Raw genomic sequence first — 16,244 nt, forward strand, 5'->3', positions numbered from 1 at the left:
GGTTTAAAAAACAAAATGTATGAATACAACATTGTGAGATAAAATAATTTTACTAGAGTGTTTTAAGGGCTCTTGGAATCTTTTTTGTGTGTCTCTCTGGTGGGATTTGTATGTGTGTATGTATGTGTGTGTTTGTGTGTATGTGAGTGTGTGTGTGTGTGTGTGCGCGTGTGTTTGCGTGCGTGTCAAGATAATCTTGGGTCACAAATGTCATTCAGTCCATATGAATTAATAAACATCCAAAACTGTCTTGTCTGATTAAAGCCGCAGCCTCTTGTCTTTTTTACACACTGCATTTCCTGTTCTTGTGCAGGTGCGTGTGTGTGTTGGTCTATTGACTATAAACTTACTTTGCTCACATCACATCCCCCTATTCACCATATTGTCGTCAACAGTTGGCTGTGGTGGTGACAAATCCTCTCACACCCTGCTCTCACCACTTATCTTCTTGTTCCAACGCAGAGGACAGAAAAACAACATGATGACCCACTAAACCTTATGAAAATACAAAATTATTGTTGGGTGGTAAGTGTGTCAAACATGAGAGGATGCTCAGGGGGCCAGAGACTCCTGCTGTGTTGCCTTCAAAATAAAAGTATACTGGAGTGGAAAATGCAACACATTTCAAAAAGCTAAATTGCTTGCTGCTTCTTAATTTTTGATGTCATAACTGCACTGGGAAATGTGCAGTGTTGGACACTATAAAGTGTCCAACATATTTACTACTTATGTTGGATACTTTGTAGTATAACATTTAAATCAAATCGAGCCTTATACATTTTAAAATCCAAGTTATACAAGATTGCTACTTTCACAGAGAATGTATTCAGTGAATTAGGAGATATCTTAAAACAGCGGTTAAAATCTTGACATGAAAACATTTTGCATATTCATTTCCATTTCTTTTGAGGGGAAAATAATCTGCCTTCTAATGAACTCAACTTTTTTCTTGGAAACTGCTGGTAAGTGTGGGTTGTAAGTGGGTTGTAAACTATATCTTATTCAATATTTGTATACATAAACTTTTTAATAATATTTAATATTAGCAGTCATGCTAATAATAATCTACATTAGTTACAGTAACATTTTTCGTAATCACTATCTGTACAAAACTTTTAATTAACTTTTTTTTTTATTGATAACTACAACATATAAAGGTCCTTAACAGTGTTGGCTAATTGTCTTATTTTGAAAGCGAAGAGCAGAATCCGGAAGTACAATCATTTTGAAGTCTGGACAGCCAACTCTCTCCTTTTCTAACACGCGCACACGCGCGCGGGCACACACGCGTGCACACACGCGTGCACACCTCTCTCCGCCTCGTTAATTAATGATTCACTGTTGAAGTCGACCTTCCTTCATGACCATAAACAATAAACCCTGACTTGAGATCCGCTGCTCAGTGTCCTCTGAGTCCTGAACGGAGCAGCACTCTCTTCCTCTGCACACAGGTGAGAACACCCGCTGTTTCACACGTCACCTGGATTATCTACACACTGATTATTATACAATTAGTAAGTGTTTATTTTCTATGTTTGGAGATATAACAGGAAACTTGAATATTCTCACGTCTCTCTTTATCTGAGTTTTATTGTTCAGCTAATCAACTTGCTATTAGCTTATAATATTATAATGCTAATTATAAGTACAAGTAGGAAAGCATCACAATATACTATATAATACAGATTGGCCCATTTAAAAAATATGCAGCTATAATTGTATTTCCTTTGTTTACTAAATAGCTTGTGATTTTACTCCAGGTGTAACTAAAGTCTTATTTAAGTGTTGATTATATGTATTCATCTGTAATTAACCTATGAATTGTAGTGGAGTAGAAGTACAAAGTAGCATCAAATGAAAATACTCAAGTAAAGTATAAGTATCTCAAAATTGTACATAAGTACAGTACTTAAGTAAATCCACTTAGTTACTTTACACCTCTGCTTTTAGTCTATGCAGGGGTCAGGCTGTCTAGACACATTTTATTTTTATACATATCAACTTATGTCTATAAATTGTTCTTTTCTTGACATCATTTTCTGCAGTGCGCCAAATAGTCAGTTTATATGTAATCTGTGGGTTTGTCTCCTGCAATATTTATTTCCTTTATAATATTCTTGAGAAAGTCTTATTGATAATGGTTCTTTTGTTAAGGTTGCAAGTTAGTGTTGGAAAGTTGGTTTTGTCAGATTCAGTGTGTCAGATTTTGGAGTTGATTTAACAAAGATTCACTTCGGAGTGGAAGAATACAAAATATTTGTTACTACTCGAGAATTCATAAAAATGGTCAAATCCCAAAAATACCATGCACTGACACCAGATTATTGAGGAAGACTATGGGAAATTCAGTGCAAGGCAAGCTCTTGTGAAATATCTAGGAAAGCATAACATCCTTAGTGGTTAACTTGTAACCTTACTTGTGCAGTGTGAATCACTTGTTTGGTTCATGTAGATATTAATGTGGGTCAACTGCCATAAACATCAGTACAACTTGCTCAAATATATTGTATTTTCTAAGGGAACAGACAGAGCAATAACACGTAGATTCTTTGTAAAGACAAATAGTTGAAGCTCAGTTTTTGGTTCAAGGAAATTAAGTGTTTAGATGTGAGCTAATGCTTTTTGTTCCGGAAATGTATAGTAAATGTGACATTTAGTTCCCTAGATTTACCTGCGCATAGTGATTTATTTTCTTGCTTTGAGTGTTTTCTCCTAAAGTATGATAAAGTTCATGTAAATCTGTGTGTCTTCAAAATATCTGTTTATCACAACTTTATAAATCAGCAAAAAAAGCAATCCACAGGATCTGTAGTCTTCATGCATAATGAACCGGCTTGGAGCTCTTTAGGGATAATTGAGACTTTGTTTCATTTTTGTGTGTGTGTCTGTGTCCCGTATGTTTTAACAAATATGAAAATAACACAACAATATTTACTGTGTAAACGTGTTCACTGATACACTCCCCCCCCACACACACACACAAACACACACACACACACACACACACACACACACACACACACACACACACACACACACACACACACACACACACACACACACACACACACACTCACACACAGAACACATGTACATTTGTCCTTCATTGTGATTCTGTTCTTCCTGCATTTTGTTCCTTACAAACCAGAAGTACCAGCTCCTCTGGATCCTCATGTTATCTGAGGTCAGCAGATGGTTAGGAGACACACGCACACACTCACACACACACGCACACACACACACACACACACACACACACACACACGCATGCACGCACGCACACAGACACACACACAGACACACAGACACACACACACACACACACACACACACACACACACACACACACACACACACACACACACACACACACACACACACACACAATCTGTGAAATGAGAAAAGTTTAAAGGCTCCTCTGCTCACCTCATGACCCTTAATATCTCTGCTCACAGGTCTGTCAGACACTGATGCTGGATCAGTGGGAGTGGAATGGATAATGGCCACGGCAAACTGTAATGTGAGTGTGTTTTTTTTGTTTGCATGACGATTTTTACTTCATTTCATTTAGGCCATCTGCCTGCAGCCTCTTTAGTCTGTGAGCAAATTATTATTAGCGATACATTCAGGACATCTGGGATGAATGTGGGCGTTTGTGTAGCTTCTCCAAACCTGATTTCATGTTTTTAGAAGATATCTCCACTGCCTAAAGCAGATCCCTTAGTGCATTCATATATCGAATGGATGATCTTTAAAAGGGAGATCTTTTAATCTAAAGTTCTGTAACTTCACAGTGATCATGCAATGTGACTCAGATCCTCGTGTCATCAGGCTTAACATTGCTTCCCTTTCGGCGCCACTGTTCCCATGATACCATTTAATGGAGATTAATTGTCTTAAAAACACTTACCCAGGTATATGGGAACATTTCTTTATTGCATTTTGAGGATAAAGTCAGAAATGACGTGAATAAATGTAAAATTTCGGAGCATTAATTAACCTACAAGCGTTGGCGCCTTTTGTGAGTCCTGAGTTTTTTCTTGACATTTTGAAATTATTTAAATGCTAAATAAATAAATAAATCCTTCTCCTCTCATTTTCTCCTTATTTGGGTCCCTGATCAACTTCTGTGTAATGGATAGTGTTTGTGACCATTTGGTTTTCTGTACTGGACTGTTTTGAAATTTAAACTTTGTGTTAGGGTGTCAATACAAAGTTATTTAAGTCTAAACTTTGTATTCATCGTGAATACACATTTATTTGAGTCTTTCTTTTTTTGACTTGTTTTGTGTTTATTTGTCCTCCAGCTGTGGTCACCATCCTCCTCTTCTCATGATGAAGTCAACCTGGGACCTTCAGCAAACCCACAGTCAGTAGCTCTACTCTCACTGAAGCATGGATTTCTCTTTGTCTTCATGCACAAGATACTTTGCTACAAATCTAGCTAAAATACACTAATGCTGTCTCTGCTCAAAGTATATTTTCAGCTGTTTTTCTGGATGAGACATTTTCTGAAGATGTTGGGACTGAATTCAGTAAAAATTACACAGAGAATAACAATAATGTATTGGAATCTGCATTTTCTGTTATGAAAACCATTTCCCTAAAGGGACAAAGAGACAATTTAAACCAAATATCATTTGTTTTTGCTGTTAGCTTTTCTACCATTTGTTAGCCATTACAAATAAAGTGTGTCAGAGGTTGTTGTGTACTTTTGTCCACAATTGAACAGACTTCTCTCTATCTTGTCTCAGTGCCAGGCCCACTGACTTTGACTTCCTGGCTGTCATTGGAAAAGGGACCTTTGGAAAGGTGACACTGGAACAATTACTTATCTATCTATTTATTGTTGTTTTTCCTTCCAGCTCTTTCTTTATTGCTACTCCTTCAGGTCATACATTCACCTTCAGTAAAAGCAGTTTAAACTGGACCAAGTCTGCTGTTGTGTCAAATGATAGTCCCTGTTGCAGAAATGAATATTGGGGGTCATATAAATTACGAGTTACCTGAGGGGTATCTTATTAATGGCAGCAATTGTATCATGTTGACCTTCTTAGACAGTGTGAGATAGTGGGCTGTTGCTGACTTTGCAGACAGGACTCTGACTCCTGTCTGATCAGAATGTGCTGCCTGCTTCATGAATCATTAATTTGACTTTATTTAACCCACTGAGGCCTCTTGAGGTTAGAATATCATGATCAAAATTACGGTGGCCCGGAAGTGCAAGACACCACAGCATTTCACAAAACACCGCAGCATTTCACAAAACACAACAGCATTTCAGAAAACACAACAGCATTTCAGAAAACGCCGCAGCATTTCACAAAACACAACAGCATTTCACAAAACACAACAGCATTTCAGAAAACGCCGCAGCATTTCAGAAAACGCTACACCATTTCAGAAAACACAACAGCATTTCAGAAAACACAACAGCATTTCAGAAAACGCCGCAGCATTTCACAAAACGCTACACCATTTCAGAAAACACAACAGCATTTCAGAAAACACAACAGCATTTCAGAAAACGCCGCAGCATTTCACAAAACGCTACACCATTTCAGAAAACACAACAGCATTTCACAAAACACAACAGCATTTCAGAAAACACCACAGCATTTCACATTAGACGGAAAGGGTATTCCTTTAGGGAGAACACTTCTTGTTTGTGATTGGACAGAGCCAGCCAGAGAAGCACTGCTGTGATTGGTTGTTTTTGCTGCCAGTCAAGAAATGACGCTTCGTGATTGGTCAGCACCCGACAGCGCAACATGTCCCAACACATCAACCGTTAGCTGTTAGCACACACTCAGAGCTCACAGCTCCTCATATCTGTTCAGAAACTGGACAAAAGTTAAACAAGTACAAACCACAGACTGTCTATGTCATGGCGAATACAGTCGCTGCTTTATTTATGTCTGTATGACGCTGTTGTGAGTGTGGACGGAGCAGCTACAGGTTAGTTTAGCCTGATCGATCCGCCCCCTCTCCAGCACGTCTTGTTTGAATGACAGGAGTAAACACTGACAGCTGCGGTGAAACTCGAGCGATTAGAGCGATGCGAAAAAACCATGAATTAATGCTTTATTAATTCATGGTTTTTAAGGGGCTTATCTCCATGTAAGACATAAATAAAGCAGCGACTGTATTCGCCATGTCATAGACAGTCTGTGGTTTGTACATGTTTAACTTTTGTCCAGTTTCTGAACAGATATGAGGAGCTGTGAGCTCTGAGTGTGTGCTAACAGCTAACGGCTGATGTGTTGGGACATATAGCTGTTAGCACACACTCAGAGCTCACAGCTCCTCATATCTGTTCAGAAACTGGACAAAAGTTAAACATGTACAAACCACAGACTGTCTATGTCATGGCGAATACAGTCGCTGCTTTATTTATGTCTGTATGACGTTGTTGTGAGTGTGGACGGAGCAGCTACAGGTTAGTTTAGCCTGATCGATCCGATTCCATTCAGAAAACACGCATTTTAAAAGCTTTTCGCCTGCCGTCTTGTCTGCAGACTTGTCAAAGCATTAATTCATGGTTTTTACTAACCGGTATCAGTATGTAGTTACTTCGGCATCACTTTGAAACGTGTATTACAATTAAATCACGGTCAATATGTTCATTTTGTTGTAGTTGGTATCTCCCATAGGATTTACATGGAGATGCGCCCCGCCCCCTCTCCAGCGCGTCTTGTTTGAATGACAGGAGCAAACACAGCTGACAGCCGCGGTGAAACTCGAGCGATTAGAGCGATGCGAATATTGGGTAGTCTACCATAGTATTTACATGGAGATAAGCCCCTTAAAAACCATGAATTAATAAAGCATTAATTCATGGTTTTTTCTCATCGCTCTAATCGCTCGAGTTTCACCGCAGTTGTCAGTGTTTACTCCTGTCATTCAAACAAGACGTGCTGGAGAGGGGGCGGATCGATCAGGCTAAACTAACCTGTAGCTGCTCCGTCCACACTCACAACAGCGTCATACAGACATAAATAAAGCAGCGACTGTATTCGCCATGACATAGACAGTCTGTGATTTGTACTTGTTTAACTTTTGTCCAGTTTCTGAACAGATATGAGGAGCTGTGAGCTCTGAGTGTGTGCTAACAGCTAACGGTTGATGTGTTGGGACATGTTGCGCTGTCGGGTGCTGACCAATCACGAAGCGTCATTTCTTGACTGGCAGCAAAAACAACCAATCACAGCAGTGCTTCTCTGGCTGGCTCTGTCCAATCACAAACAAGAAGTGTTCTCCCTAAAGGAATACCCTTTCCGTCCAATGTGAAATGCTGTGGTGTTTTCTGAAATGCTGTTGTGTTTTGTGAAATGCTGCGGCGTTTTGTGAAATGCTGCGGCGTTTTCTGAAATGCTGTTGTGTTTTGTGAAATGCTGTTGTGTTTTGTGAAATGCTGCGGCGTTTTGTGAAATGCTGTTGTGTTTTGTGAAATGCTGTTGTGTTTTGTGAAATGCTGTGGCGTTTTGTGAAATGCTGCGGCGTTTTGTGAAATGCTGCGGCGTTTTGTGAAATGCTGTGGCGTTTTGTGAAATGCTGTTGTGTTTTGTGAAATGCTGTGGTGTTTTCTGAAATGCTGTTGTGTTTTCTGAAATGCTGTTGTGTTTTGTGAAATGCTGCGGCGTTTTGTGAAATGCTGTGGGCCACCGTACAAAATACTAGAAAATTGAACAGCGCCAGAGATGTGTTCCATTTAAAGAAAACAATAAACATATTCAATTACTTTCCTTCAGAATAATGACATTTAAATGTTTTGTATTGGCCATGGGTCATTGTCAGACCTTGTTTCATGGCCCTTCTCAGATTTATCAGTATCATCTGTTTCCACAGATCACATACTATATCTGTGTTGTGTTTGATGAAATGTCGTGATGAGATGGTGGCTCAGGCTGTTTACTAAACAAACCTCTCACCAACAAACCTTCATGCAGGTCCTGCTCGCCAAGCTCAAAGCCGACAGCAAATTCTACGCCGTCAAAGTGCTGCAGAAGAAAGTCATCCTCAAGAAGAAAGAGGTGCGCTCTGCTTCCCACTCAAGTTTCTATTTTGAATGATGGTTGATTCTCACTTGCTTTCTAACCTCTTTGTAGAAAGTCCTTTATAGACCCAGCATCCACACTAAGAGAAACTAAACCTTGCCTTAGTCATTTTGCCTTAGTCACTTCTTTCTTGAATATGATAAAGGAGATTTTTCATTTTCAGAGGCACACAGTTTTTACTTGAAAAGCCAAAATTATTTGAAAAAATTGGAAATAAAGCTTACTTTTTACATAAAGCCTGATAGAAATGTGAACAATCTACGATATATATATATATATATGTATAGTTTGTCTTGAGTGATTGGGCAAACATCTTTAGAACATATGTATGTCTTACGAAATTCTCTGCCAGTGACAGTGGAAAGTAGATGATGGTGGAAAGTAGCTCAATTAACCCAGGTGAAAATGTGTGTGTGTGTGTGTGTGTGTGTGTGTGTGTGTGTGTGTGTGTGTGTGTGTGTGTGTGTGTGTGTGTGTGTGTGTGTGTGTGTGTGTGTGTGTGTGTGTGTGTGTGTGTGTGTGTTTGACTGTTATTAGTAAACAGTGTTTTGACGCAGCAACACGATCTGAATCTTATCTAATCTACAGCTTGTTCTGTACAAAGGACATATTGTACAACTCCAATAATATAAAATGACAACACAACGAGAAAATCTGAGCACACACTCGTGTCCTCATTTCCTTAGCTTGCTTTAGCTAAATTGGAAGTGTTCAAGTGTTTACTTCTGTTTAAATCCTTCTGAAAACTTAAACGCCTGAGATGTCTAAATTATAGAAAACGGTTGACTATGATGACCTTTGCCTCCCTAGGAAGATCATCTGAAACAGCATTTAGACAATTATCAAAAACCCTGGTTGATTAATAAAATAAAGTTTAAAATAATATTTTAAATTAAATATAAAGATTAAAGGTGGGGTAGGTCATTTTGGAGAAACCAGCTCGAGTGCGCTAGAATTTGAAAATACACAGCCGGAACAAATCTGCCACTTCCTTACAGAGCCCCTCCTCCAACACACACGAACGCGCACATGACCAATGAGGGCACGAGATAAGTTTGTGCACAGATGGAAGGCTGACAGGCAGGTAGGCCATCCAGTTATTTTAGCCGGGCCGGCTAAAATGATTGGTCGTGCGTTTTACAGTACTACGGCTTCCACAGATGACATTTTTTTATGGATTTTTTGTCAAAGCACTTAAGATATTCATTGCTATCGGGATGTTAAGAGCATTCCATGGAATATAACAAAAAGTGTATCTCGAGCCGGTTTCTCAAACTTACCTACCCCACCTTTAAGTGTGCAAAAAGCTTTCATGTAGTTTTTGGACAACATGACTTCCCCTTGATCATGTTATTAATCAAATTATTATCTTTTTAATTTATATTTTAAGTTTTACAATAAAACTATCAAATTGCTCGTCATTGTTGTTTTTTTAAAGCAGAAATAAAATATAGAAATAAAATATTGAAACTCTAGACGCTCAAATCAGACAAGATCTGATGATATTCACAGCTTATTTGTACTGCACTACTAAAATGCTTCACAGCAGAATAACATCAAAGAAGCTTTATGGAAAAGATGCTTTTTTGTGACAAGTTAAAATGTTTCCTGCAAACAAATGAGCCCCACAGGCATTACAAATCACTCTTGACTACACAGGGTATAGAAAAATAGGTTTTCTACTGGTGTAGTTGTGTGATTGTATTTAATGTCTCCTCTCTTTAGCAAAAGAACATTATGGCAGAGAGAAATGTGCTGCTGAAGAGTCTGAAACATCCCTTTCTGGTTCGGCTCCACTTCTCCTTCCAAACCGCAGAGAAGCTCTACTTTGTCCTCGACTATGTGAATGGGGGAGAGGTATGTGTCTAAAACTAAATATCTACAGTATATGTACATAAAAAAACATTATTTTTATCGAACATGGTCAGAAATGGTGATTCAGAAGTTATACAGGTATTACTTTATTATTGTTTTTTTTATTAAAATGTTTTATTAAGCAGTGATTGTTCGATCTATTTTTCTTCATTCATTTATTATTCTATAAAGAAAAAAGATGGTTCTTCTTGTCTCTTTCGACTTTATGTTTGTTTATATGGAAAAGCACGTCAAAACAGGGTTGTTCATATCAGAGAAGTCCCCACTGTGATCAAACGGGAGTAAACCTAGTTTAACATCATAACATTTTGGAAAGTGTTTTTCCTTATTGTTCCGCTGGCTGCAGTGTAACAATGTCCTAATAGGTCATCCTTTATTGACGCTTATCATGAAATCACAGCTACCAGGCGAGCAGCCAACAGACACTTTGCTGTGTGTGGACACACATGTTTACCCAGACAGCTGGTTTAAAGTATTTTATTCTTTTTAAATGTCATTTTATTCTATCCTCTCCATGCTGTCTGTCAATACAATACAATACAAAGGGGCTTTATTGGCATGACCACATTTTAAACATAGTATTGCCAAAGCATTCCGCACAAGGTGTTATAACAGAACAAAGACAACAATGAACACTAAACATAACTGTCCATCAACCCCTCTTTCTCTTTCTGTAGCTCTTCTTCCACCTGCAGAGAGAGAGGTGTTTCTCAGAGCCCAGAGCCAGATTCTATGCGGCCGAGGTAGCGAGCGCCATCGGCTATCTTCATTCCCTTAACATCGTTTACAGGTCAGAATCAACACACATGTATTGAATTGTCCTGGGTCATATCGTTATCTAGAGGCTTTTGGTTTCTACTGTGAAACTCAGATCTCTTTTACTATCATTACAATCTGCTTTTTATTGTCTTTGCAGAGATCTGAAGCCGGAGAATATTCTCTTCGACTCTCAGGTGAGTCTAAAAACAACACATTTACTTCTGTAATCTTCAACTCCTCCATGTTTTTATTGTTATTATATGTGTGTAACTAAAATATAGATGTGGTTTGTTGTGTGCAGGGCCATGTGGTGCTGACAGATTTTGGGCTGTGCAAAGAAGGAGTAGAGCCAGAGGGCACAACCTCGACCTTCTGTGGGACTCCAGAAGTGCGTAAAAAATATACATGTAAACAGGAAAAGGACATCAGATCAATTATCTGTCATACACAATACTGTGCGTCATACATGGTTAGGTATTTAATGTGGATTGAAAGGGATAGCTGTTGTAAACAGAGAATATCCCGCTCTGTCTGTCTGCAGTACCTGGCACCAGAGATTCTTCGTAAGGAGGCGTACGACCGGACTGTGGACTGGTGGTGTCTGGGAGCAGTGATCTATGAGATGATCTTCAGCCTGGTGAGGGGGGGGGGGGGGGGGGTTTGCAGCTGATTTGAAGCATCTTCATCTTGCGAGAATATCTTGAGGGCAACGTTATTTTCAGTTTAAAAAAACAAAACAATATCTTGATTGAGTTTTTCATTTTCTACAAGCACAAACAATGACATTCACAAATACAGATATTAACAATCAGTGAATAAGACATGTACAAATGAGTTGGCAATCCATGCATAATATACAACATTTTACTTACCAATTTGTACAAGTACTACAAGTACAAGTATAATGTTTTACCTGGTGATGGTACTAAAGAAAGGTCAGAGCATCTCTAGAATATTAGGAGCCATCCTCTTGGGATCATAAATATTAAGCAGACTCACTTCTTCAGATTCAGATTCAGAGTCCCACGTAGGTGTACACTAAAATGTATCAACAGTTGGATAAATTGCCATTACATTTCAAGTCGACAAAATGCTAAATATGATTTTATCTATAAATATATAGTCATGTTAGCTTACTGATGCCTAATTAAAGCATTGTATAGCCGCTTTCTTGGCTAAAGGCTGAAGTTATGGTCCCAAGTCATGGTCCTATCAATAATGACCATTCATTAACTTGCTTCATTACAAGTGGACACATCTAGGGAAAGTTTGACTATATAATATATATATAGTAATAATATATATATGTGTATATATAATATATACAATGCTGAATTGCATTTCATCATTTAATGATACTTGTACCCATCCCTCCCCCTCAGCCTCCTTTCTACAGCCGTGATGTGGGTGAAATGTATGATGGGATCCTCCACAAGGCGCTACCGCTGCCTCCTGGGAAGTCTGAGGCCGTCTGCTCTCTGCTGGAGGGGCTCCTGCAGAAAGACCAGCACAGGCGCCTCGGGGCCATCGCCGACTTTGTGAGTGTATTATGTTAATAAAAAACATCACTCCACGTTAAAACAGATGGTTTTCCAGAAAACAATTATTCCTACTTTTATACAAATTGTTTATCGAAGGACTACTTGCTTTAGTGGAGTGGCTTTGATCTTTTCTAAGAACAGATCTAAACCCAGTCCCTCCGAGAAAATGTACAAAGATCACCTTCATACTTATTAATAATTGCAGAAAACTCAATTGAGTATGTGGATTCCTAATATGAGGAATAACACATGTCACTAAAACTATATACAGTATGTACGCATGTATAACTTATCTTTCTTCTTTTTGTATTCATAGTTAGAAATAAAGAACCACGTCTTTTTTTCTCCGATCAACTGGGACGACCTTGACCACAAGAGGATCACTCCTCCTTACAACCCCAATGTGGTGAGTGGTTAACTGTCACTGCTACTGTCTTTACATAATAAGTGTGTCTGTCTGCCCGTCCAAACATCTGTGTACCCTCTCTAAAACAATCATTAACGTCCCCCTGAACTTTTCCCCCCACAACACATTTTCCAGTGGCAACAGCCAAGGAAATCTCCTCTTGAATTCTTTTCTACATCTCAGCCATTTCTCTTTTAGATAAACAGGTTAAAAGTCAGATGAACCTCTTCGTAAGGGTTTATATAACTCCTTAACTCAAATTCTCCCACCTCTTATAATGTTTCAAGGTCCAATAGAGGCGTATTCACAGTTTGAACATCCTCTCCATTCAACATTTCTGTCTAAGTTAAATACCTAGAATTTTTTTTTTTTTTATTCAGCTATATTTTGTTTGTAATCATCACTGGATATGTGAACTTAAAAAATGTATTTTCTTGGGTCAACATAAAAAACATCAGTCATATGCATCCAGATTATTTTTCCTGACCTCACTTATGCTTTGTGTGCTCTTGGTTTAGTCTTTTATTCATATTACCATGGCAACAGAACATATTTGCTTCTAAATAAACCAGTGTGCAGTATGTGAAAGTGCATGCAACCATAGCAACAATACAGCCTCCTTTTTCTTTGCTAAGTTACCATGAAAAAACTGTGATAGTGCATCCAGATGTGTTCTGTTATGGAAAATAGAAACTTCACCTCCAATACTATAATTATTATCAGTTACAGAGATTGTTTCATCTTTCAGAGAGGCCCAGCTGACACTCAGCACATTGATCCAGAGTTCACAAGAGAAATGGTCTCTAACTCAGTGTGTCGGAGCCCAGAGTTGAACGGCAGCAGCAGCTCCAACACCGCTTTCAATGGGTTCTCCTTCGTCGCCACAGAGGACAGTCACCTTTTCAAACATTAGATTTTTTTAAAGGAGTGATCAAACCTCTTTTGGGTCTCATGTAAATAAGAGCTCCTCCTGTATAATAGCAGAAAACTAACATGGCATCCATCCTACAGCATTGGTTCTCATAAATTGTTCCTCTTGAGGATGTAGCAGAGAGGAAGCACACCTGCAATAGACATTTTAGATTGATATACTGTATGTGTAAAACTTTTTACCTGGAGGTCCCAGGTCTTTTCTTAGAGAGATAGCAATATTAACGTGTTATGACTGGCTTGCAGGAAGAAGGATAATTTGTAAGATGCAATGCCAATAGTCTTTACCCTCATCATTTGCAATGTAATTAAGAATATGTTTTATAAATCATGTGTACATACAGACTTCGGATTCTATTTTCCAGAAAAGGGTGCAGAAGCAAACACAAGCTTAATTTCCCAGGCACAAACATAAATGGTTGTGATCCGCACATTAAGTAACCATAGGCATTGGTGGAAACCAGGCACAACTACAAGAGGTGTGATCCTCTGAAGGATTACAATATAATAATATTAATAAGCAAAATATAAATAATGAATGTGTAGGTGATTAGATTTCACTGGGAAAATGCTGCATAGCTTGCACAAACTGCATTTTTTAAATTGTTTTTATAAAGTACATAACTTTCCTTTCCACTTATAACAAGAAGGAAGTGATCCTCTTGTGCAAGGGGAGCTAACGCTTTGATTCTTTATTTAAGATTGAAAGAAAAGTAAATTGATCAAACAAAGTAGCCCCCTTTTTTTCAAATGCAAGTCACAATGTAGTGTGCAAATGTTTATACTGTTGACGAAGGGTTTTCTGTATTGTAACTGGGGAACTGGGAAAACTTTATTTTAGAATAGCAGACAGTGATATTTGTTTTGTTTCATGATCTAGCCAATGTTCCGGTAAAATTATGTACTTTAGTAAAGTGATTATTATTGATGCAAACCTCTCTGCCTTGGAAATTAAGTTGGTGATTGAAGGTGCTTGACTTAGGCAGTAAAGGCTATTGCACTTATATATACATACTCATTTATATACACAACGTTAAAGTCTTGTTTGTTCATCCAACATCAAGGAAGCTCTTCCCTTCGAATGATAGTATGTTCCTATATGCCTCCTTATGAAAACCGAGGAGAGGAGACGGGTCGTGTGTGTGTGTGTGTGTGTGTGTGTGTGTGTGTGTGTGTGTGTGTGTGTGTGTGTGTGTGTGTGTGTGTGTGTGTGTGTGTGTGTGTGTGTGTGTGTGTGTGTGTGTGTGTGTGTGTGTGTGTGTGTGTGTGTGTGTGTGCAAGATGTGTTAATAAATCAAACTTCTGTCAAAACATTTATGGTTTCCTTTGAATGAGCCATTAGACTTGTGTTCAAAACAGAAACAATGTGTTTGGTATTCAACCAATCAGAATCATGTTTTCTTAAAAATCCATTCACCTTAGTGATGACCTGAGTGAACTTTTCATGGATTACAGGTGAAATATGAATCTAATAAATACAGATTTGTGATTGAAGACATCAGTGTTTAACATGAAGTGCATGGTGCAATGTGCATCATTAATAGTTCACTACATTATCTAATGGAAAGTACTTTACATGAGCATTTCTTTATTCTACTTATCTACTCCATCTTAACTTGATTGATTTTTATTTGTAGAGACTTTTCATCCAAAACAAGATTAGCTTCTTAATCCGAATCCATCGGTCAGTGAGAGACATCGACGCTCGTGAACTGTCAGCGCGGGGGGGTGGGGTACACTGTGGACCTCTGTCGCCTGTCAGCGCAACTTACATAATGCCTTTTAAAACATATAATAATAAAGGGCGCAGAACAGCAGAAAAGCGTTTTGGCCAATCAAAATGAAATATGCGGGACATCGTCTCAATTTGCGGGACGCACCAAAGCGGGACATCTGGTCACCCTAAACCCAACTCGACCTAAGAAGACAGTGGCTTGTAAATATACGACGGGAGAACTTCACCATCACTTCTCACTCCAAGGTCTGTAGCAGGCACCTCGCCCCCGATCAGCTAATAAATCCAACGACACTTGATGGTCGAAGGAGGCTCGTTAAAGGTGCCGTACCTATGCTGTTTGAGTGGATCAGCTTTACTTTAAGAGAGCGGCCCATTGAACCAGTCCCTCCTGAGGAGCACGAACAGCCCTGTGATCTCACTGATCACGACTACTGCTCAGTCCCTGAACCATCTGCACTGGATATGTCGTATTCACAGGGCCGTCCCTCCCTACAGGCCGATCATGCAGACTGCGTGGGGCCTCACCTTACGGAGGGGGCCTCATCTTGCGGAGGGTGCCTCAACTGAGCCGAAAATATGCGCTTATGCGGCGCAATTAGTGTGGCGCGGCATGGTTTCGCTGCTGCAAGGCTCCACTAGCACCTAGCACCCCCCCCCCCCCCCCCCCCGTTGACGCTCGCGAAACAGAGGGCCTCATCATATAACTTTGCGTGGGGCCTCATGTTGGCCAGGGACGGCCCTGCGTATTCAGCTACTGAAGACTTGTCCAAAGAAATAGAGGATCTCAAAAAGAAATAGCAGGACTTGCGTGTCCACTTCTGATTTTTACTGATGTGGTACCGGCACTTCTTACTGAGTACCGGTGTTGTGTCAAATTACGCACCCCCGTCGTGAAATGCACCCCTTGACACGGGAACGCGCATTTGAACGTATAGTCC

The 16,244-nt window shown here is 39.3% G+C and overlaps 1 protein-coding gene across 3 annotated transcripts; it reads left to right on the forward strand.

Moving 5' to 3' along the window:
• The first annotated feature begins 1,350 nt into the window (after positions 1-1,350).
• On the forward strand, positions 1,351-14,881 carry sgk2a (serum/glucocorticoid regulated kinase 2a). 3 transcript variants are annotated; one of them, XM_034145130.1, is made up of 13 exons: positions 1,351-1,451; positions 3,456-3,520; positions 4,308-4,369; positions 4,755-4,812; positions 7,950-8,033; positions 9,783-9,914; positions 10,610-10,722; positions 10,849-10,885; positions 10,993-11,079; positions 11,233-11,328; positions 12,074-12,229; positions 12,549-12,638; positions 13,387-14,881. In XM_034145130.1, the coding sequence occupies exons 2-13, from the start codon at positions 3,500-3,502 to the stop codon at positions 13,549-13,551; spliced, it is 1,101 nt and encodes a 366-aa protein (XP_034001021.1). In that variant the 5' UTR covers positions 1,351-1,451; positions 3,456-3,499; the 3' UTR covers positions 13,552-14,881. The 3 variants fall into 3 exon arrangements, with proteins under 3 accessions (XP_034001021.1, XP_034001022.1, XP_034001023.1); XM_034145131.1 differs by having other exon boundaries at positions 1,445-1,514; XM_034145132.1 differs by lacking the exon at positions 1,351-1,451 and adding an exon at positions 3,173-3,195.
• Positions 14,882-16,244: the final 1,363 nt, after the last annotated feature.

This window comes from Trematomus bernacchii, unplaced genomic scaffold (genome assembly GCF_902827165.1).
Source record: "Trematomus bernacchii unplaced genomic scaffold, fTreBer1.1, whole genome shotgun sequence".
NCBI lineage: Eukaryota > Metazoa > Chordata > Actinopteri > Perciformes > Nototheniidae > Trematomus > Trematomus bernacchii.